The sequence below is a fragment of the Eulemur rufifrons genome, chromosome 14 (genome assembly GCF_041146395.1).
Source record: "Eulemur rufifrons isolate Redbay chromosome 14, OSU_ERuf_1, whole genome shotgun sequence".
NCBI lineage: Eukaryota > Metazoa > Chordata > Mammalia > Primates > Lemuridae > Eulemur > Eulemur rufifrons.
The window spans coordinates 25739913-25761616 of record NC_090996.1 but is presented as its reverse complement, the minus strand read 5'-3'; the positions used below and the strand labels follow the sequence as shown (position 1 = coordinate 25761616).

The 21704-nt window shown below is 44.1% G+C and overlaps 2 protein-coding genes across 4 annotated transcripts in view; one reads left to right on the top strand and one right to left on the bottom strand.

The window, feature by feature from the left end:
• Positions 1-17118, top strand: part of NDE1 (nudE neurodevelopment protein 1) — a 28667-nt gene extending 11549 nt beyond the window's left edge. The window contains exons 4-9 of the mRNA XM_069486071.1: positions 1697-1845; positions 10277-10413; positions 12025-12204; positions 13550-13641; positions 14690-14841; positions 15907-17118. Of these exons, the coding sequence (XP_069342172.1) occupies positions 1697-1845; positions 10277-10413; positions 12025-12204; positions 13550-13641; positions 14690-14841; positions 15907-16000 (804 nt within the window). The 3' untranslated portion in view covers positions 16001-17118. The remainder of the gene's footprint in view (positions 1-1696; positions 1846-10276; positions 10414-12024; positions 12205-13549; positions 13642-14689; positions 14842-15906) is intronic.
• A 1172-nt stretch (positions 17119-18290) lies between these two features.
• The window catches only part of MYH11 (myosin heavy chain 11), a 99233-nt gene continuing 95819 nt past the window's right edge, over positions 18291-21704 (bottom strand). For 2 of the 3 annotated variants that reach the window (XM_069486890.1, XM_069486888.1), the window contains one exon: positions 18933-18995. Coding sequence is in view for 1 of the 3 variants with exons in the window: in XM_069486887.1 (XP_069342988.1) it covers positions 18863-18995 (133 nt within the window). In the remaining 2 variants the exon portion in view is untranslated. Of the gene's footprint in view, positions 18996-21704 lie in introns of all 3 variants that reach the window. The other variant, XM_069486887.1, reaches the window with a different exon arrangement.

The following is a 21704-nucleotide window of genomic DNA, read 5'->3' as shown; positions in this document are numbered from 1 at the left end:
TGCTTATTCCTATGCGTGACCACCTTCACTCATTTATTTAGAGCCTGACCCCTGCCAAAGGCAACAAGGAATCAGTGTAGTTCTTAAATTGAAGGGGGACTTGGATGAAAATCAGTGTAGGAGGAAAATTGGTGGTATGGACTGCAATTTGGAGAGGGTAAGAGGTCTCCATGGACGCTGAATAAATATCAAGCAGTTACTAAGTAATTAACTGTTCAAGACCAAGCCCTTGAACCTGCAGAAGACCTCTTCATTATAACCACATGACACATGCATGGGACTCAGAGCACAGAGTTGGGGACAAATACGGGTACCTTGGAGTAACAATACCGCCTGCCACCAGCAGACATGTGTCAATCACCTAAGAGAAATGTATTCAGCTGAGACGAATTTCTTAACAACTGGCTTATTCATCACAAGTTGAATAAAAAAGTCTGTAAGGGATCAAACAGAGCATCTATTGATGCCCCTATCAGCTGACAGCTTATTGGAATTAGCCCCAGATGGAAGCACAACATTGCAGCCACAGGTGTTCATGTCCACAAGTTCAAAGGAGGTCATGAGAATCTATGTGCAGGTGGCGGGGCCATTCACTGCATCCTCTTGGAATCTGCATTTGAATTTAGGTTAATGGCCTAGGATCCTGTTTTACTTGGAAATGTCCCCAAATAAAGGGTGTGAGGTGATCAGAGTCATGCCTGGGAACGGGGCCTGGTCAGCCTGTGTTTGCCTGAGTGTAGACACTTTCTGCTCACGGCCAGAAAACGGGAGGATGTGGAATGCCCTCCCTGTCATCACCCTGTAAATAACCTACTTGTTCTCCAGATGTTCATGTTTCACAGTGGCTCTCGCCACGCCTCTCTGCCCTAGGCGCCATCACATTGCTCTCCCCAGCGCATCCGGACTGTTTCTAGCAACGGCTTTGTTTACGTGGCTGAGTCAAGAAGAGGAGCTTGCTCCCTTTTTTTTTTTTTTCAAATTAGACCTTGGTTCTTTCTTGTGGAAAGTGAGTGTTTTCTTTCATGTTTGTAGCATCTAAGTTGGGTGTTTGATGAAGCAAAGTAATGTGAAAGAGGAGCAGGAGCAGAATCGAGAATGTTCAATACCGAGGCAACCTGGATTGAAATAGTTTAGGGCCATTTAGCACAGTTGTCTAAGAGCACCAGCTCAGCTGGCCTGGGTTTGATCTTGGCTTAGTCACTTGCCGCTAGTTAAGTAACTGAGCCTCAGATCCCACATCTCTGAAGTGGGATTAAAGGAGGCAACATATGTAGTGTATTTAGCCCGGAGGCTGGCACAGAATAAGTGAGTGATAATTGTTAGTGCTCCAGCCGGGCAACAGGGAATCATTGAGATGTCATCTGGACCGTTCCTTGCCTTTGGAAAGCACTAGCTAGATCATGCTAAGCTTCTTTTGTTAACTAGTAACAGGATCGCGCTCTCTCTCTCTCCCTCCCTCCCTCTGTCTTTCTGTTCTTACTTCCTGTTCTCTTTCTTTCTTTTGTTTTTCTTTCTTTCACTCTCTGGGGCGGAATGGATGCTCAGTGGTCACAAAATGACGAATGTCCACTGCAGCAGGAGTGCACATGTTCCAGGATCAAACTTCATTGTTTTTAAGGGGATGACAAGGAAGAGAAACAAACATAGCTTATCAGAAGTCTTGAATCATTCACTGAGTGTCCGTTTTGTCCTTCAGGAGAAGTTTGAAATGCAGCATTCTGAAGGCTACCGGCAGATCTCGGCCTTGGAGGATGACCTTGCACAGACAAAGGCAATTAAAGATCAGCTGCAGAAATACATCAGAGAGCTGGAGCAAGCCAATGATGACTTGGAAAGAGCCAAGCGGTGCGTTGGGGAGGAGAAAACAGGCTCGGGGGCCTTTAGTCTCTGCTTTTTGTCCCCAGCAACTAGGTACCAGGTGCCATAAGGAGCAGAGAGAACTCTCAGCAGTGAGCAAAACAAAGCCAGTGCCCTGGTGGATCTTAGTCTCATGGGGGAAATGGACAATAGGCACACAAGTGCAACTTAATTACAGCAGTAAGTCCTGGAAGTTCCAGGTGCTATGGGAGCATGTAATGGGATATATTTATTTGGCTGTTGGTGGGAGAATGTCAGGCAAGGCTTCCCAGAGGAAATGCCAGTTAGGCTAAGACCGGAGAGATGAATAGCCATTATCTAGGGGACTAGAGAGAGAGAAGAGCATTCCAGATAGGAGGAGGAGCATGTGCTAAGGCCCTGAGGTAGAAAGGAAAGAAGCATATTCAAGGAGCAGTGTTTCATAAACTGATGTGGTGGTTAGCAGAATAATAACAATAACTAACATTTGTGGAATAATCACTCTGAGCCGGGTATTTTTTTCTTGACAAAAATACCTGTGTTTTAAAAAATTTTATATGAATTATATATAGTGAAATGCACAGATTTTAGGAGTACTATTCTATCAGTTTTGACAAATGTGTACATGCATATAACCCACACTCCTGTTGAGATGCAGAACATTTTCGTTGCCCCCAAGTTACTTACATTATTTTTTTTTTTTGTAGTTGCCTTAGGGCAGCAATCCTCAACCTTTCTGGCACCTGGGACCAGTTTCATGGAAGAGAATTTTTCTTTGGACTTGGCGGGGTGGGGTGGGGAGGCGGAGCTCAGGCGATGATCTGCGGGGACCAGTTCCTAACAGGCCACAGACTGGTACTGGGCCATGGCCTAGGGTTTGGGGACTGCAGCCTTGAGGTGTACCATGTACATCTTTAACATTCCAGGCTACGTAGTTAATAGTATATCACTTCCTGCAAAAGTGACAACAGTGCCACCTTAGAGTTTCATTTACCATCCTCACACTTTATGCTATAGCTGTCATATGTATTACACCTCCAAATGCCGTGGATTCCGCAATACGTTGTTACAATTTTTGCTTTAAAAACTCATCTGTATTTTTAAAAAATTAAGAGGGTAGAAATAGAGCCTTTTATATTTACTGGTACATTGGGTGCTCTTCATCCTTTCCTGAAAACCTCAGTTTCCATCTGATATCGAGTCCCTTCCACTGGAAACACCGCCCTTGGGGTTTCCTGTGGTGTGGGTACGCCGGCGATGAATTCTCTTTTTATCTGGAGATGTCTTTATTTTGGCCTTCGTCCTTGAAGAAGGGTATTTTTATTGGAGGTAGCATTCTGGGTTGATAGGGGTTTTTCCTTTCAGCATTTTAAAGATGTGGCACTGCCTTGTGGTCTCCAGGTTTCCAATCAGAAGTTAAGAATCATTTGAATAGTCACTCCTCTGTATGTAATATTGTTGTTTTCTCTGCTTCTTAGATTCTCTATTTTTGGTTCTCAGTAGTTTGATTATGACGTGCCCGGACGTGGCTTTATTTGTATTTATCCCAATAGTGGTTTGCTGTGCTTCTTTAAGTCTGTAACTTTGTCTTTTTCCAAATTTAACTTGGGTCATTATTTCATCAAAGATTTTCTTCTGCCCCATTTTTTCCTCCTGTCCCTGTGGGACACCAACTAAACACATCCTTTTGATATTGCCGGACAGGTCCCTGAGGCTCTTTTTAGTTTTTCTTCTAAATATTTTCTTGTAGATCCTTAAATTGAATAATTTATGTTGATCTAGTTTCTTTTTTTTTTTTTTGTTGAGACAGAGTCTCACTTTGTTGCCCAGGCTAGAGTGAGTGCCGTGGCGTCAGCTTAGCTCACAGCAACCTCAAACTCCTGGGCTTAAGCGATCCTACTGCCTCAGCCTCCCGAGTAGCTGGGACTACAGGCATGCGCCACTATGCCCGGCTAATTTTTTCTGTATAGATTTTTAGTTGTCCATATAATGTCTTTCTATTTTTAGTAGAGACGGGGTCTCGCTCTTGCTCAGGCTGGTCTTGAACTCCTGACCTCGAGCGATCCACCCACCTCGGCCTCCCAGAGTGCTAGGATTACAGGCGTGAGCCACCGCGCCCGGCCTGATCTAGTTTCAAGTTCACAGATTCCCTCTTCTCTTTTCTCCAATCTGCTGTTAAATGGGATCAAAAAACATTTAATTTTAGAGACACTGTATTTTCAGATCTAGAATTTACATTTGGTTCTTTTTTTATATATAATTTCTATTCCTATACCGAGATTTCTTTTATATCCTTGAGCATAAATGTAACAGGTGATTTTTGAGATGGGATCTCACTGTGTTGCCCAGGCTGCAGTGCGGTGGTGTCATCATAGCTCACTGCAACCTCAAACTCCTGGGCTCATGCGATCCTCCCACCTTTTTTGATATTTCCAGCATCTGGGTTATCTCAGGGTTGGTTTCCAGTGGTTGTTATTTCTTTTGGGTTTAGGTCACATTTTCCTTGCACAAGTCTGATAATTTTAGGTTGTAATCTGGACCTTGTGAATGCTGTGTTACAGAGACTATGAATTCTGTTATGTTGGATCTTGATCTGTTTTTTTCAGGCAGTAGACTTGGCTGAACTCACACTCCAGACTCTGTCTCCCCTGAGCAGTAGCTGAAATCTGTTTAGTTCTTTTAGCCTTAACTGGGCTGCTTCAAGTTTGCTGTGTGCATACATGGTTCTGGGGAAGCCAGAAATGTGGGAAATATTAATAAGCAGAATTTGGGACTCCTCTGTGGTGTTGGATTTCTGTCACTGGAGCCTTAGGCAAAAAGCTTGTAAAGATGCAAAATCCACCCTGTGTCGTGCTCTTCCAAGTGTTGACCCCCTTCCAGTTTCTGCCAGGGCCTTCAGATCATTGTTTTTCACATTTTACCCACAATTTATATTTGTAATCTGTAGGAGGTTTGGTCTGGTACAAGGTACATCATTACCAGAAGTGGAACCTCCTTTCTTATCAATGTATTAAAAGTTCTTTGTGTATTTTTGCCACTGATCTTTTCTCCTGCATTGAAAATATTTTTTCCGGAATAATCTTTTGTCTTTTGACTTTGTGGTATCATTTTCCATTTTTATTTCATCAATTATGTCTCCTTTTATAGCTTCTAAATTTCCAGACTTCACTAGAGGAATCTCCTTAGTCTTTTGATTGTATGTATATTTTCTCTCTCTCTCTTTTTTTTTGCAAGTTGTTTTTTGTTGTTTAATTTTTTTACACATATGCCTTAATTCACCTGGACTTAATTTTTATATCCAGTATAAAGATACGGGTCCATTTTTTTTTTCCTTTAAGTGGCTAGCCCATTGTGCCAGCCCAGCACTATTTTATATTTATTTTTTTAAATTTTTTTTTTGTTTTTTCCCATTTCTTTTTATTTTTAATTTCCTTTTGTACCCTTCTAGGTAAGGATCCAGCACTATTTTTTAGATGCTCTTTTTTCCCATTGTACTGGGATTCAGTTGTCATAATGTTAGCCTCTCATAAATCCTGGGATCTAATTCTGGATTCTCTATTTTGGTCCAGTGTACCATTTGTAAACTGCTGTACCAATACCATAACGACTTGATTACTGAGGCTTTACTGTATGTAAAGCCACATTCTGATTTCTGGCAAGCCACTGGCGTACCGTCAATTCCATTTGTATATCATTGATCAAAGCAAGTGACATAGTCACACTGAGTCAAAGTACTTTCCCACCCACACTGAGGCCATGGCAAGGGTGTGGATGCAGGGAGGGGTGAAGAATTCCAGTGATACAGTCTGCCACAAAGAGGTAGCAGTACATTCACACGGTTCAAAAATAATATGCAAAGGGGTAGAGTTTTTTAAAACTTATAGGCTTAAGCAGATAAAAAGATATTCCTGTTAACCATCACCACCACCTTTCTTTGCCCAACAAAAAAGCATTCTGTAACACTGTTGTACATTTGGCTTTTTCAGATAACAATAGAGCTTGGAAATCATTCTTTATTAGGACAGAGCATTCCTTGTTCTTTTTGTTTTCAGATACAGAATATTCTATTGTATGGTTGGTATTTTATGGTATCGTAATAATGTATTATCTAGTCTCCTGTGGATGCATTTCCATTCTTTTTGCAATGATAATCACTACCATAATGAGTAACCTTGCACAGATGTATATCTGTAGAATAAATTTCCAGAAGTAAAATTGCTGGGTCGAAGGATGTATGTATATGTGATTTTGCTAGGTATTGCTCAGTTCTCTATGTGGTTGTACCAGTTTACATTCCCAACAGCTAAGTGTGTAAGTGCCTGTTTTCTATTATAAATAGCTTTCCTAGCACAGTGGTTTTCAAACTTCGGATTTCTACCATTTGAAAAGGCTAGAAATAGGTGCATTTCTGAGTGATTTTGAGTTCCTTTTCATATGCGTAAGAACTGTTTTGTTTTCTTCTCTATGAACTCTGTTTATCTTTGCCTATTTTTAAATTGAGTTGTTGGTTGGTTTTATTTTGGTGTTTTCCCTCATCATTTCCAGGAGGTATTTATGTATTTGTGGTATGAATTGAAACTATTTGGAGTTTGTTATTTGTCTTTCATCTTTGTCTGTTGTATGTGTTCCTGTACAGAAGTTATTTGATTTCTTTGTAGTCAAATTTATTCGTCAGTCATAGAAGGGCCTTCTGTACTCCAAAACTTATAAAGCACTTAGCCTGTGTTTTTTTTCTAGTATTAATATTTTTATCTTTTCTTTAACTTCCTGTTCCTCTCTCTCTCTCCTAAAGATACACTAGTTTCACTTTTTAGCCAAATGCTGAACAGTTGTGTTGTCAAAATCACATGGGTTAGGATAAAGTTCTAGAATACCAAAGTTTTATTTAAAAAAATTTTTTAAATATTACAATTTTATGATAACATTTTGATGGTTATATTTAGAAAATTTGGCAGTCTACTGCAAGAACAATCATTTCTCAGAACCACAAGCTGTTTGGTTGCTCTGATGGTCCTCATACTATATGTCCCTAAAACTAAACGACTCAGTTTTGACTGAGGAGGAAGACTTTATGCAAGAATAACCTTGAAAGACGCGGGGCCTAATCAGAAGTAACTAAAAATTAAATACATCTCTTAAAGGTTATTTAGGTTATTTTATAAAGGTTATTTAATATATGAGTGCTAAGGTGCCTGAAATTTTACGAAGGTTTAAATTGATTTAATCTAATTTTACTTTTCCATGTTATGTTTTTCTATAGACTTTTAAAGCACTTATTGGTTAGATAACTACTTGGTTATCTAACAAATGTATCCCTTAATACTCATGTTTACTGAAAATCTATTTAAGTATTTTCAAGTTCTCAGTAACTACATGAGATTAATGGCTTTCGCAGTCACCAATTATTGCAACATTTAATCCTTTTTTTAAATTTTTTTGTCTTTCACAACGTTTTATGAATCCGAAAGCATTTTAGTCTATATTATATTAAATATGCTTTTATACATCAGTTGACAGAATTTCAACATATAAAGTACATAAAGTGATTTTCAGTCTGGTTGCAACTAGGATGCTCACCTTTATTTGAAAGCAGATATTCAGATAGTACCAATACATCTGAACAAAATCCCTCACCAGTGTTATTGATGCTGTTATGCTGCTTATGTACAACCACACGATTATGATCCACACAGGTTCCCAAATGCTGCTTAAGGTGGTCTTCAGTTCTCTAGCATTCTGGAAGCCAAATAGATGTTGATCAAATATTGAGTTGGTTTAAATTTCTGATTCAGTTGGAACTTACGTTGAGTTGCAGTATGAGCTATGAATCAACATTAGTTTTTTTTCCAGTTAGCTACCCAGTGGTCTCCAAACCTAGAATTGAACCTGCTGTCTTTTGACCAATGATTTGTGATACTGCCTTTATCATAAATTAAATTGTCATCTATTTCTGAACCTTTGATTCCCCTGGTCCTTGTAACCTGTAACATGCTGTTGTTCATTGTTGAGGCTCTGTAACAGTGTGTCCATTGTATCTGGTACAGGTCCTTCCCTGACCTCTTCTTTTTCAGACTTCTCTTGGCCATTCTTGTTTCATTGTCACAGGATCTTTCAAGTCAATCTCCCTGTGCCTCCTCCTCCAAATAAAAATCTATTTGTATTTTTATTAAGATGGTATTAAATCTCTCAGTTTAACTTAGGAAGAGCTGATTTCTTCGTGACACTGGGTCTTTATCTCCATAAACACAGTATGTCTGCATTTCCCCAAGCATTCTGTACCCTACAGTACAGCCTTGCATATTTGCTGTTGCCTGAATTCCTGAGTATTTTATCTTTTTTGTTGGTGTTTGACTTGTCAAGCCTTAGGGTCATTTAAACTAATTCTAGCCAGATGTGGTGGCTCACGCCTGTAATCCTAGCATTCTGGGGAGGGCGAGGCGGGAGGATTGCTTGAGCTCAGGAGTTCAAGACCAGCCTGAGCAAGAGTGAGACCTCCGTGTCTAGAAAAAAATAGAAAAATTAGCTGGGTGTGGTGGCATATGCCTATAGTCCCAGGTGTTTGAGAGGTTGAAGCAGGAGGATTGCTTGAGCCCCAGGAGTTTAAGGTTGCTGTGAGCTACGATGACACCACAGCACCTTAGCCTGGGCAACAGAGCGAGACTCTGTCTCAAACAAAAAAAATGGATTATATTATTTTATTCCTAAATATTATCGCCTTGTTTTTAATCAGGCACTTTTGGTATCGTTACCCTATTCACTACCTCTGAAGACCGTTTGAGGGTACGTGCTAACATGACTCCATCTAGATACAGTGGCATATGTTGAATAAATGAATGAGTTAGTCTTCATTTTGCAGTTGAAGGAACTGAGGATGAAAGAGGTTAAGTTGCCCAAAGACCCAGTTAGTCTTAGGGTGGAGGATCGGGGTGTACACTCCAGGGTTCCTCTCTAAACACATGCCTCTGGCCACTGTAGGATATAGTTAGTAGGATGGTAAAGGTCTTCTGGGGACAGACTCGGGGTCCATAGTAAAACTTGCTGACGTGTGCTGAGCATTTACATGTGAAACCTCTGTTGCATGCTTCCTGTGTTACTTTATCTGGCACCATCCCTTCCCCAGGCAATCCTGTGTGGAGGTATTGTTACTACCCTTGCTTTGTATCTGAGGAAATTGAGGCATAGAGAAGGTAGTTTGCCTGGAGTTAAACGGATTTCTTTATTACAGCCCTTCTCAGTGCCTCTACCACAGTATTCACACTGTTCACAAGAAGAAGTGGTTATTAGCAGGGCAGCTGGGCCCAGTGCTTGGCATTTTGAACTTTTTAAACTTTAAAGTAACTGAGAGGTTAAAGATAGTCTCTTCCACCTGTTTAAATGCATGTTACTCAATTGTTGTGTGCATTCTATTTGTCTATTTTTTTTTTTTTAACAGGGTCTTACTCTGTTGCCCAGGCTGGCATGCAGTGATGCTATCATAGCTCACTGCAGCCTCAAACTCATTGCAGCCTCAAATTCCTGGGCTCAAGCAATCCTCCTGCCTCATCCTCCCGAGTAGCTGGGACTACAGGCATGTGCCACTACGCCCAGCTAATTTTTTAATTTGTTTGTAAAGATGGAATCGCACTATGTTGCCCAGGCTGGTCTCAAACTCCTGGCCTCAAGCGATCCTTTGCCTTGGTTTCCCAAAGTGCTGGGATTATGGGTGTGAGCCACTGCACGTGGCCTATTAGTCTATTCTTTTTTTTTGAGACAGAGTGTCGCTTTGTTGCCCTGGCTAGAGTGAGTGCCGTGGCGTCAGCCTAGCTCACAGCAACCTCAGACTCCTGGGCTCAAGCGATCCTCCTGCCTCAGCCTCCCGAGTAGCTGGGACTACAGGCATGTGCCACCATGCCCAGCTAATTTTTTCTATATATATTTTAGTTGGCCAGATAATTTCTTTCTATATTTAGTAGAGACGGCGTCTCGCTCTTGCTCAGGCTGGTCTCGAACTCCTGACCTTGAGCGATCCACCTGCCTCGGCCTCCCAGAGTGCTAGGATTACAGGCGTGAGCCACCGTGCCCAGCCTAGTCTATTCTTAATATTAGTTGTCATTGTGAGCTTCCAAGAGAAGGCAGAGCACGCTGCCCTTCTCAAATGGCTGGTCGCCACCTGCAGTCCTGATAGTGCCTTGGCTCATGGCTGAGTGCTGCATGGATATTATCTTATTTAATCCTTAGGACAACCTTGTGCACCTCATGAGCTATGATGAGTCCCATTCTGCAGGTGAAGAGCCCAAGTCTCAGAAGGTTAGGGGACTCACCCAGGTCTGTGGCATCTAGGAAGTCCAGTGCTGGGACTCATGCCCAGGTATATCTGACCCTTCACATCTCCCGGGTCTGTGGGCACCTGATGGATGCTGCCATTTGCTCTCTTGGATAATTTTGCTTTTTTCTTACTCAGAGCCACGATCATGTCTCTGGAAGACTTTGAGCAGCGCTTAAATCAAGCCATTGAAAGAAATGCCTTCCTGGAAAGTGAACTTGATGAGAAGGAGAATCTCCTGGAATCCGTTCAGAGACTGAAGGATGAAGCCCGAGGTAGGAGGCCCGGGCACTTGTTCTGTGTCTTCACCGGCATTGTCCTTTCTCCCTACCTGAGAGCCTTTTGTCCCACGGCCTTACCCAGGGTTGTATCTACTGGGAGTCTGCACCCTGCTCTGCACACAGGAGGTCCAGAGGACATGGGACCACACCACGTAGGGTGGGATCTTGCCTTGGTCCCTGCCTGGTGCTAAGAATCGTCCAACCTCATAAAGACTCCTTACGGGTATTTACAGATATAGCATTGGGCCTCACAGATTAATCCCTTATTTTGGGGTTTTGCAGAATTCATTTCAGGAAAGATGCTCCCTGGTCTATAATTCACACACTCACCAGACTGGCTCGATGCTTAGGAGGAGGACAAGACTTTTGTGGGAGAGATTTCTGATGGAATTGCTAGCTGGCTTATTATTTTTGTGACTCAATAGCAACTGATGCTTAGAACTCTGAAAGCTCCTCAGCTTTTGCTCTTCAGAGGTTGGCAGTTCCAGAAGCAGAGTTTTCAAACTGCCACGAGATGTTTATTGGTGAATGATCCAAGTTTGGGTGCATAAGAGATTTCTTTTTTAAGTCCTAATTAATTGTATATAACATTAATTTGGTTTCTTATGTGTAGCTAGTAGATGGAAGATTAAAGAGAAAAACTCCAAAGTTTAAAAAATAGTTACTCCTAGATGCCCATCAGTAATGCTTAAATAAATGACATGGATTTATTCTGTGGAATGTTAAGACCTTGTTAAAAGGAACAAGGTAGAGATGTCCATGCAGTCCTAGAAAGATTGCCAAGGTGTACCACTGAAGGTGGAGAATAAGTCATAGACAGATGTTGTATGTTTCCATTTATGCTTAATAAAAACTATTTCTATTTTATGCTTAATAGATATATACACACATATAAAGTGTATGTTTGAATGTGCAGAGAACAAAGGTTGAACAGATCCTCCCACATGTTATAATGATTATGAGTGAGAAAGCACATTTGGGGGTACGTTGGGAAGCACATTTTGATTTAGTATGCTATATACGTTGCTGTGTTGGAATTCTTTTCTAATAATAAAAAGTATTAGTGTGTCACTGCCATAGTTTTAATACTTTTAAACGTTGTGTTGGGCATTGTGGCTCACACCTGTAATTCCAGCACTTTAGGATGCCTAGGGGAGAGAATCGCTGCTCAGGGGTTTGAGGATAGCCTGGGCAACATAGTGAGACCTCATCTCTACAAAAAATAGAAAAATTAGTCAGACATCGTGGCGTGCCCTGTAGTCCCAGGTACTCGGGAGGCTGAGGCAGGAGGATCGCTTGAGCCCAGGAGTTTGAGGTTCAAATGCGCTGTGGTGATGCCACTGCATTCTATCTAGCCCAGGCAATAGAGTGAGACTGTCTCAAAAAAGAAAAGAAAAAAATGTTTGTTTTTTACTTGAAAGGAGTCCTGTCGTTTTGCAAGCCTGCTAGGCAAGGTCCCATGGGTTTCACTTCATCTGGGGTTTCCACCTGGAGTTTTTCACCCTGGTAGTTCTCCCTGAGCAGCGTCTACTGTCAAACCTCCTCACGTATACCCTGCTAACCCAAAGCAAGGACCTAAATGTCTGAATTCTTCTCCTGGCGCAGATTTACGGCAGGAACTGGCCGTGCAACAGAAGCAAGAAAAACCCAGGACCCCTTTGCCCAGTGCAGTGGAAGCTGAAAGGACAGACACTGCTGTGCAGGCCACTGGCTCCATTCCGTCCACTCCCATTGCACATCGGGGACCCAGCTCCAGTTTAAACACACCAGGGACCTTCAGGCGTGGTAAGGGGATCAGGAGTTGGGGGGCATTTTGTTGCACGAAGCATTCCGGGGTGAGAATATCTGGGGTGGGTCCCAGGTGTGAAGCTTTGGAGCAGATTATATAGCGGGGAGCAAACTGGGTTGCTTGTGGCAGTGGGGCATCAAGATAAATGAAAGGAGTGTCTTGGATGTGAGGCAGTAGAGAGTAGTGGAGTCTGTGGTGAAGTGGAGAATGGAAACCCCATCTAGAGGGGGCGGCAGCCACTCTGCTTCTACCATAAGCAATGTAGGCCATTCATTAGCAGAATTGCCCATTCTTCACCAAAACCCAGAAATACTCCTTTTTGAATATGAAACCTCCCAAATTTGCAATGTCAGTGCCCAAATAAAAAAAATCAAGAAAGTGTTTTGTGAGCCCAGCAACACGTCCATCTAGAACTAGATGCAGTGTAGTAACCTGTGTTGTGTGAGGAAAAGTGAGAAATTGGAGCTCTCCCCCAGCCCCTCTGCTGACTGCTTAACTGTGAGACTCCGGTCAGGCCACTTAATAGCAAATGCTAATAATAGACAATTATCGGGTGCTCAGTACGCGCTGGCCACTCTGCCAAAGTGCTTAGCATTTGTGACCTCACGGATTCTCACTGCAGGCCCATGTAGCAAGTGCTGTCCCCACTGAGTCTGAGGCCCTGACAGTAAGTCAGTGGCAGAGCTGGAATTCAAACCCAGGCAGGCCGGCCAGCTCCAGGCTTCCACTGCCATCTACTGCCTTATCCTTTAGGCTGTCCCCTGGGGCCAAAGACTAGTGGAATCTCTAGAATCCCAGGCTGGAGTTGTCCATGCAGTCACATGTACACAACTCACCAGGATATCTTGTTAAAATGCAGACCCAGTGGGTCTGGGTGGGGCCTGAGATGCCACATCTCTACCAAGTGCCCAGGTGACGCTGGCACTGCTGGGCCGCAGACCCTGCTCTGAGGAGAGAGAGGTTCTCCATAACGTGGGAGACCCTTGTAAAGCTGGCTCGAGCTCTCCATATTTATTACATTTATCACTGATGCCGTTAGTGTCAATTAACTGTGGGATTCCTAGAATTTCCAGAGGACTTGTTTTGGTTTTGTTTAAAAAGACTAACATGTGAACATAAATGTTTGACATCATCATCTTAAGGACTTGGAAAGTCGGTCGTCAAATAGGCTATTGGTGTGTTACGCAACTGGATGCAACAGGCAGCTATGGGAAGCTATAACAAAGCTATGGGAAGGCGTCAGCTTCCCTTCCCCACCCCATGGTTTCGGATTTAGAGATGTTGGTGCACAGACATGACTGTGGGTTGGTGTGTAACGTGCCCTTTTCTTTGCATGCCCAGGCCTGGACGACTCCACTGGGGGGACCCCCCTCACACCCGCAGCCCGAATATCAGCCCTCAACATTGTGGGAGACCTGCTGCGGAAAGTGGGGGTAAGACCGCGCCCTTTGGGGTTCGGCATGCCTCACCTGTCTTTCGGTATATTAGAAGGGGTTAATCTTACCAGTTCCTTTCCCTGTAACAGAGGCTTCTTGGGTTTTAGGCGTGGCGGGTCCTTGAGCGTCCCTGGGAATCATTAGCTCTTCCCGTGGGAGTTACCGCCAGACGCCCAGAGCTCTGACCCTGCCTCTTCCCTTTGATCCCTAGGTGTGTCTTTTTTTCCTTATATCATTTTTTTGCAGCCAGTTTGGGAAATTATGGTGGTTTCTATGGTTTTTTCTTAATTTGAATAAAACCAAGGGGCATTTATAATAATAAAGTGCCTTCTCTTTTTTTTGGTTTCTCAGGGAGTTTTAGAGAGAATCTTGAACAGACTGGGGCAAAGAACTTGGCCTTCAGATTTTATATTAATTACAGGGAGGGATTGTTTTGTGCTTAAGCAGTAACGTAGCTATTCTTTGTAGTTGTTTATTTTTAAAAATAACGCCTGGAAGGCCGTATAATTTAAGTCCTCCCAGCGTGTCAGTAAACAGAGTATGGGTGTGTTCTTCACTGCGTCTTCACAGAAGCTTACAACTCATTTCTTAAGTTTTTACTTTTGGCTTTTGGTTGTCAGGTTTTCTATTGTATGAACAGGCCTCTTTTCATACTTAGCACAGTTAGGCGTCCAGAGAAGCCTGGGGTGGCCTCAGTGGCCTTTTGGTTTCCTCAGAGTCCGTTCACCACCCGGCCAAGCCCTTGTTCAAACTCCCGCCACTCTGTGCATGTTTAACACGGTAAATAAAAGAGTGAACAATTCTAAAAGTTGACTTGATGTTTCCTACAGGCAGAGTTGGATTAATCAGCAGTGTTAGTGATCTTCCCAAATATCTTTGGCAAGTGGTTCTGAGACTTGAATATACGTTGGATTCTTATGGGGCCCCTCCTTGGAATTCTATCGCAGAACAGTTTGAGAACCATTGTTTAGGGTTCTTTTCTGTGCCAGCGAGAGAGAGGAGTTCTTGTCTTTAACCTGAGAGATAAAAGTGTGTTTCTTTCCAGGCACTGGAGTCCAAGCTTGCATCCTGCCGGAACTTCGTGTATGATCAGTCCCCAAACCGAACAAGTGGCCCAGCCTCAGGGCGGGGGAACAAGAACAGGGACGGCGGCGACAGATGGCCAAGCAGCACCAGTGCACCTTTGGGTGATAAAGGGTCAGTGCCTTTTGATACACCTCTTAGTAGTGGGGAGAATGTACCTACTGTAGGTCAGAGATGCTAATCCCTAACCCACAGCCTTTTTTTTTTTAAATTGGAGGATTATGTCAGTGAACTTTATCCTCTACTCCCCTCCCTGGAGGCAGAATTAGGTGGCGGCTTCTGGTTTGGGCAAAGGGCCAAGGAGAGTGCCGTTTTCATCATTTAATCCTTTGGACTTACTCATGGTCACACTGTGAGAATGTCTTGTGTAAATCCTTTGTTTGGGAGTTGAGCTTCAAACATCGTTCTGCTTCCCTAGAAGATTTTTTTTTTTTCCTTTTAAATCTATAGAATCTTCAGGAAACTAGCACAAACTTTTAGCCAGGCTAGATTCCTTGGCCAGGCGAGGTAGCTCACACCTATAATCCTAGCAATCCCGGAGACTGAGGCAGGAGGATCACTTGAGCCCAGGAGTTGGAGGTTGCAGTAAGCTGTGATGATGCCACTGCACTCCAGCCTAGATGACAGAGCAAGACTCTGTCTCAAAAAAAAAAAAAAGATTCCTGAAACTAGTCACCTGATTGGAAAACACAGATGTGACCTCTAATAGCTCTAATAGTGTCAGTTATTTTCTTGCCTAAAGAAAATCAGGGCAGCTTCGGGATTCAGGAATTGTGTGAGGTGTGTCACTACCTCCCTGGACCCCGGGTCACACAAATTTGATGGGTCTGTGATGGACACGTGATAGGAAATTCAGAATCTTTTCTGTGGCATGCACATAACTTACAGACCTCCAAAAAAGGATTTTTAAAAGATTGTTTGTTTTTCTTTTTTTTAAGTTTTGAATTGACAAATAAGTGGATGTTTCTAGAGGGTCTTCTGAGCCTGGGCTTTTTATGCAAGCATGGGAATCTGAGAGCCGGATAGCCAGTGTCCTTTTCTTCATTTGACAGGAGAGAAAATTGAGACCCTGTGTGTGAGGTCCTGGTCCTGACTCTTTGATATTCACCCTTATAACTTTGTGGGCCCAGAATTGTCACAGCTGTCATGTCAGCTTAATTTGGTTTGCTCTGTCTGAAGGTTGGGAAAACGCCTGGAATTTGGGAAGCCGCCTTCACACACATCCTCACCGTCGCTGCCGTCAGCCCAGGGTGTAGTCAAGATGTTGCTTTAGGAAAACCACGGAAGCGGAAGCCCCTGGTGTTTGTGCAGGAGTTGTTACCTTTCTTCCTCTCCTTACGCTGAGTTTTTGTTCTGTTTTATTTTGTTTGAAGTTAGTTTGAGAGATGAGCCAGCAGTCACCATAGTTCACTTTGTGCTTTGTGGCCCAAGCCAGTGACTGAGCCATCAGCTGTGGCCCCCGGGGTTTGTTTGTCCCTGTGAAATGTCTCGTCATTCCTGGCCTCCCTCTTGGTGTGTGCATTGCTAGGAGGGACAGACCGGGCCCTCTGGGGAGGGCTCTAAAGTGTGGGTGATGAGGCTACCCCCTTACGCTGAGCTAACCCAAGAGGAGTCCTGATCGGTCTTGGGAGGTGTCTTTCATGTCCCCTCTCAGAGGCTCCCCCCATATCCCCCGTCAGCTGGAATTGTCTTCCAGAGCAAAACCCCCCAGTGCTTTATGGCCTGCTGAAATCATGTCTAGGAGTGAAGAACAGAATAGTAGGCACGTGCCTCTTTTTAAACCATGGTAGTGTACCTCTGAGACTTTCAATATGCCTCTCATTGAGGTTTTTAGAGGTGTGTTTGAGATTCAGAGTAATTTTCAGGTCGACCAGGGTCATTGGAAAATCTGTGTCCTCTTTAGGTAAATTCTGTTAAGCTTTCCCGAGTCCCCTTCGCCAGCATGGAGGTGACTTCTGCTCCTGGACCTTGGAGGTCACTGGGGTAGAGTGGCCTTGGTAATGCAGCCCTCAAGAACAGGACTTCATTCAAAGCCACTATGAAGTCACCAGGGTTACCTTCAAATAAGATTATAACACAAGATTGTTGGCAGCTTCCTTGTCAAACAAAGAAATCAACATGGGATTTCCAAAGCACAGTGGTCTCTGCTCATCACTGCGTGTTAAGAGCTGCTGCCTCACGCTTTCAGATGCAAGTAAAAGCACACTAATTTCGGGATGGTGCATGCAGCTTCATGGCCTCCCTTTTGTTACTAAGTTATTTCTGAAAGAACAGCAAAAATTTCCTGTTGTCGAAAATAGAACTTTTCAAGTGCTACTGAACCTCGGCAGAGGTGGGTTCGTTACCCTAGAAACATTCTAACCAACCTGTATCGGTAAAAGATGTACTTTTATTTTTTTAAAAGAATAATAAAATCAAGAGAAACGAATGTTCACCTACTTTGTGGCCGTGGTCAGTAATACTGCTTCATACGTTTGCACTTCCTTGTTTGCTGGGATGGTGATCATGGACTTTCACCTCTTTTTTTTTAGCCAAGTAACGAAAGATGAAGAAATCTGCTTTTTAAAAATTTCTATTCAAGTCAGCTTTTTAGAAAGGTATTTGGGATACGGTTGGTGGTCATCTGAGGTATGTTAGCATTTGGTCACATGGTAGCCTTTTTAGTTTTTCTGTTTCCTGTTTTATTCCCCTGAGTTGGTATATATGGAAAAGTGTGTGTTGACTGGAACCTTTGCAGGGCATGTCTGTCCAAAACACGCAAGGTGAAGGAGGACAGGGCCCACAGCCCGTTTGTATGACCCTCATGCTAAGGGCGGTTTTTTATGTTTTTAAGAGTGATTTAAAAAAGGTGAGTATTTGATAGAGAACATGTATCCTGTCAAGGCTAAAATATTTACGATCTGTCCTTTATAGAAGCAGTTTGTGCTTCTATAAAGCAAAGTCTTCTATAAAACTGTTGGGCAGAGTCTTGTGTGTTTTAACTTAAAAAAAGAATCAAGGATATCTTATATTTTTCATATGATATACACATCAGTTTTGGTTGACAAAGATGTTCTTTCTGGTCGTGTTCAAGGGCAGGGGACAGTGGCCTGCTGACCACACATCATCTTCCTCGCAGCCCCAGGAGCTCCCACCTCCTGGCTAGAGAAGCCCCTCACACAGTCTCACTTTGCACCTCTGCTCTTCCTTTTGCCAGCCGTGGGGCCTCAGACAATTTACTTTACCTCCCTTGGCTGCAGTTTTCCCATTTATGAAATAACCCTAGCCAGGTACAGTGGCTCACACCTGTAATCCTAGCATTTCGGGAAGCTGAGGCAGGAGGATCGCTTGAGCCCAGGAGCCGGAGGTTGCAGTGAGCTATGATGACGCCACTGCACTCTAGCCCGGGCCACAGAGACTCAAAAAAACCAGAAAGACCCCAGAAAAACCAGAAAAACCCCATATGGTCGTTCAGAGGACTGAATAAGAACCCAGCTCTCCCTTAGCTGCTTTTGCTCTGTAGAAAACAGTTGAACAGAAAATCCAACTACATTCTAGTGATTTATAACCTTTTATTAGTGAAGGTGTCTTTACGTACAATCGGGGTGCATATAAAAGAGTGTCATGTTCCTACTCTTATCCGTTGGAGCAGTGTCTCCTTTCTCATTCACGTGACTGCAGAAGGCACTTGGTCTCGGTGAACTGTGTCTGAGGTGTGGAAACCAGGATGAGGGGGAAGAATTCTCAAACAAGGGCCTTACTCCAGACGTTGGAAGGGTATGCAGGTTAGGGGACGAGCTGGGAGTGGGGGCAGTGCCACCCATTTTGGTGACTTTCTCCCCATTTCATGTAAACAAAGTTGCCAGTGACTGGTTACCGTGGATATATTTTTCTAAAAACTCAACGTCTCTTGCACAATCCACTGATAGAGCGGGAGGGTGTGTCTGTGGTTTTGGGTTTTTTTTCATCTGGTACATCATACAAACTTAAAATTTATACCCTGAGTACAGGGTGGTGTTTTTGATACTCATTGTGTGAGGGGTGTCTGTGAAGTCTGGAATTTGGAAATGGATTCAGACAATGCTAAGTAGAGTCTGCTGGGTTTTGCTTTGTTCTTTGTTGTTTCCTGCTGTGGCACAAAACTCTAGCAAGTCATTTATTCACTGGCTTTGGTTCCATTGAAGTCTGCGTCTCGTGTGTCCACTTCCTCCTCAGGACCATCCGAGTTTTCAATAACTCTACGCCCGCTAGACCTTCTAGAAGGAACAAAAGAGGTCTCGTTCCCTCGCCTGTGGGTTTTAATAAGAAAACATATGTTTCTTTAGTAAAAAAAATCTCCTTCGAGGTTGGAATAGATTTTTTTTTAAAATAAGGGGCAGAAAACAAACTTACTAAAAACAAATGAGATGCAAATATTCAGGTTAAAGTTAGCAAATCCTGGCTAGTCTCATAGGTTGGTTATATTTCATCAATTGAAATGGGGGGAAAGGTTTTTTTTTTTCCAAAGCAAGACTGTTTTTAAACATGTCTGGCTTGGTCATTACCGACCCACTGGATTCTGTGGTCTTTGATTTTGAGTAGAAAGGAAGGAAAAAAAGGCAAGTGGGAAGTTATGTGGCCCCATGTTTTTATTCACACCCGGTGGGGCAGAGTTGAAGGAGAAAGAACATACTGTGTTCTCCTTGTACATTCCCTTGTTCTTACTCAGAAAGAAAAAAAAATGGAGTGTTTTAAGTTTTTAATTAAAAGAAGGTGAACATGAGCAAGGGCAGCCTTGAGCACGACAGAGGTCAAGGACACGAAAGGGTACTCCCTGGTTAATGGGTGAGACAGCACCCCCTGCTGGTGCGCAGCGTGCTGGACTGGGGCCCCCCATGGTGGGGATTGCATCGGCTTTTTGCTCCGTGGTACACACTATGCATGGCATAAAATAGGTGCTCAGTGAATATATGTTAGAAAAGGAAATTATACACGTTAATCCAAAGTGGATTTTAGCTCCAGCAGTAGGACACCTCTCTCCCTGTCCCCACCACCCCCATCGCGTCTCCTCGCTGGTCTTGCCCTATGCCCCCTTCGAGTTACCACTGAGGGCCCACCCTGATTTCACAGGAAGGGCTGGTCACGTGGCGTGGACTTTGGGTGGGCAGAAGGAAGGAAAAGGGAGATCCACCTGCAGCTGACCTTCGCTGTTGGGAAGAAACACTGAACTGTTTTCGGCACCCACAACAAATAATCACGTTGGGCTCCAGCCATCTGGCCCTGTTTGACATGGATCAGAGGACGTCTAAGAAGAAAGCAGACCTTTCTAACAAAAGCGACCCGTTCCACACTCAGGCTGGATGGAGAGGCAGGAGGGTGAGCCCACCTCAGTTACCACTGCTTGAGTCAAAAGGAACAACTCAGGTGAGACTCGAAGCATAAGCAAGGCCGAGATTCATGATCCCTGAGAAGGGGAGGCCCAGCATGAGCCTTTTTGGGGTCAGAGGGTGGGAGAAACCCGGGCTGCAAAAACCTACCCGGGTGTAGAGGATGGGGCTTCCCAAGGTGCAGCGATCAGGAATAAATACTTAAGAGTTGTGGCTACTCCCCACTAAACACTGCTAGGCCAGCTTCACTCTATTCTGCGGGAAGCTTCTAGGCTTCCAGCCCCATTGGAGAACTCTCTCCTCATTCTTCTCTCTCTAGGAGTGACCTCTAAAAGTTTCTTCTTTAGCATTGTGTTTTCCAAAAACTTGGGTCAGAGAGAAGAGTGAGACATTCGGGGTGAAAAGAGCAGTTTGTGCTGTTCCCTGCATGCCCCCACACGGCTCTCTCATTCCCCTTTCGCTTCCAGGTTCGAAACCTGCTGGGCCAGCCCAGGGCTGCGAAACGGTAGCTAACCTGCGGGTCAGGGCTCCCAGCACTCACTGTTTGCCTCTTGGAGTCTGTGTTTGCCAACTAGCAAAGTTGAAGGGAGCAGTTGGTTCCCTTGACCTAAGAAGTAAATTGTGCCCTGGGTCACTGTCAGGCCCCTGCTGGGCTGCCATCCTGCAGGGCAGTCTCTTTTTGGCACAGGTACCTTTCTAGAAGGAACTAGTTTTGAATCCTAGATGAAGGTTGATGCCAAATATGTCTGTTACAGGAAGTAAGGGACTCCTGTAAAGATTTCCTCAAAGGGTTGGATCCTGCAGAATTTGGATTCTTTTCGTGGACTCAGAGAACTTATCCCAGGCACCATTGGCACTCCAGGAATTAACACAAGAGTGTGAGGCCCTGCTGCTTTGCAAGGACTCAGTTTCCTGCTCACTGGTGGGTCCTACACTCCCACCAGCCCTAGAATTCAGCTCATCCTATGATCCCAGTGAGTTGGCAGGAAAGCTGCTCAAAATGTCCCAGAGACTTAGCTGCTCCCCCATGAAACCAGCACGAAAGCTCCTGTCAAAACCTCACCCAGCTTTAAGTATTTAGTGACAGCAAAGCTGAGATTGTCCAAAAGTGAAGACGGACACAAGCTAGGGCTTGTCTGGCCTCTCCACAGGGTGAGAGGGCAATCAGCCCCACTGCTGCCGAATGTCACCTACGAAAAGTTGTCAAAATTCCAGAGAAGCGGAGGCCTCTTTGCTTTCTCTTGGGAAGGACCCCGTGTGCTTCCTTGAGCCTTGGGCGTCCATTCCCCAGTCCTTGAACACGTACGTGCCCGTGAGGCCTCCGGAAAAGGCTCTGCCAGGACCACACTTGGCTTTGCGGTGGCCAGCGTCCAGCCTTCGGCACTGAAGACGCAGTTAACAGCTGGACCTCACTCAAGCCACGTGCAGCCCGGCATTTGTAAGACATTGCAGCGTGAGCCCATTTCTCTTGCAGACAAGTTTGGGGAAGCTTGATCGTGGGAGGACGGGTTACCAAGAACCTGTGCTTTGTTGTTTCGGGTTTGTGACCCAGGCCGGCCAAACTGAAGCCGAGTCCCTTCTCTAGCAACGTACCCCGATTGTGGAAGTGTCACATTCACTCAGTGGGGTGTC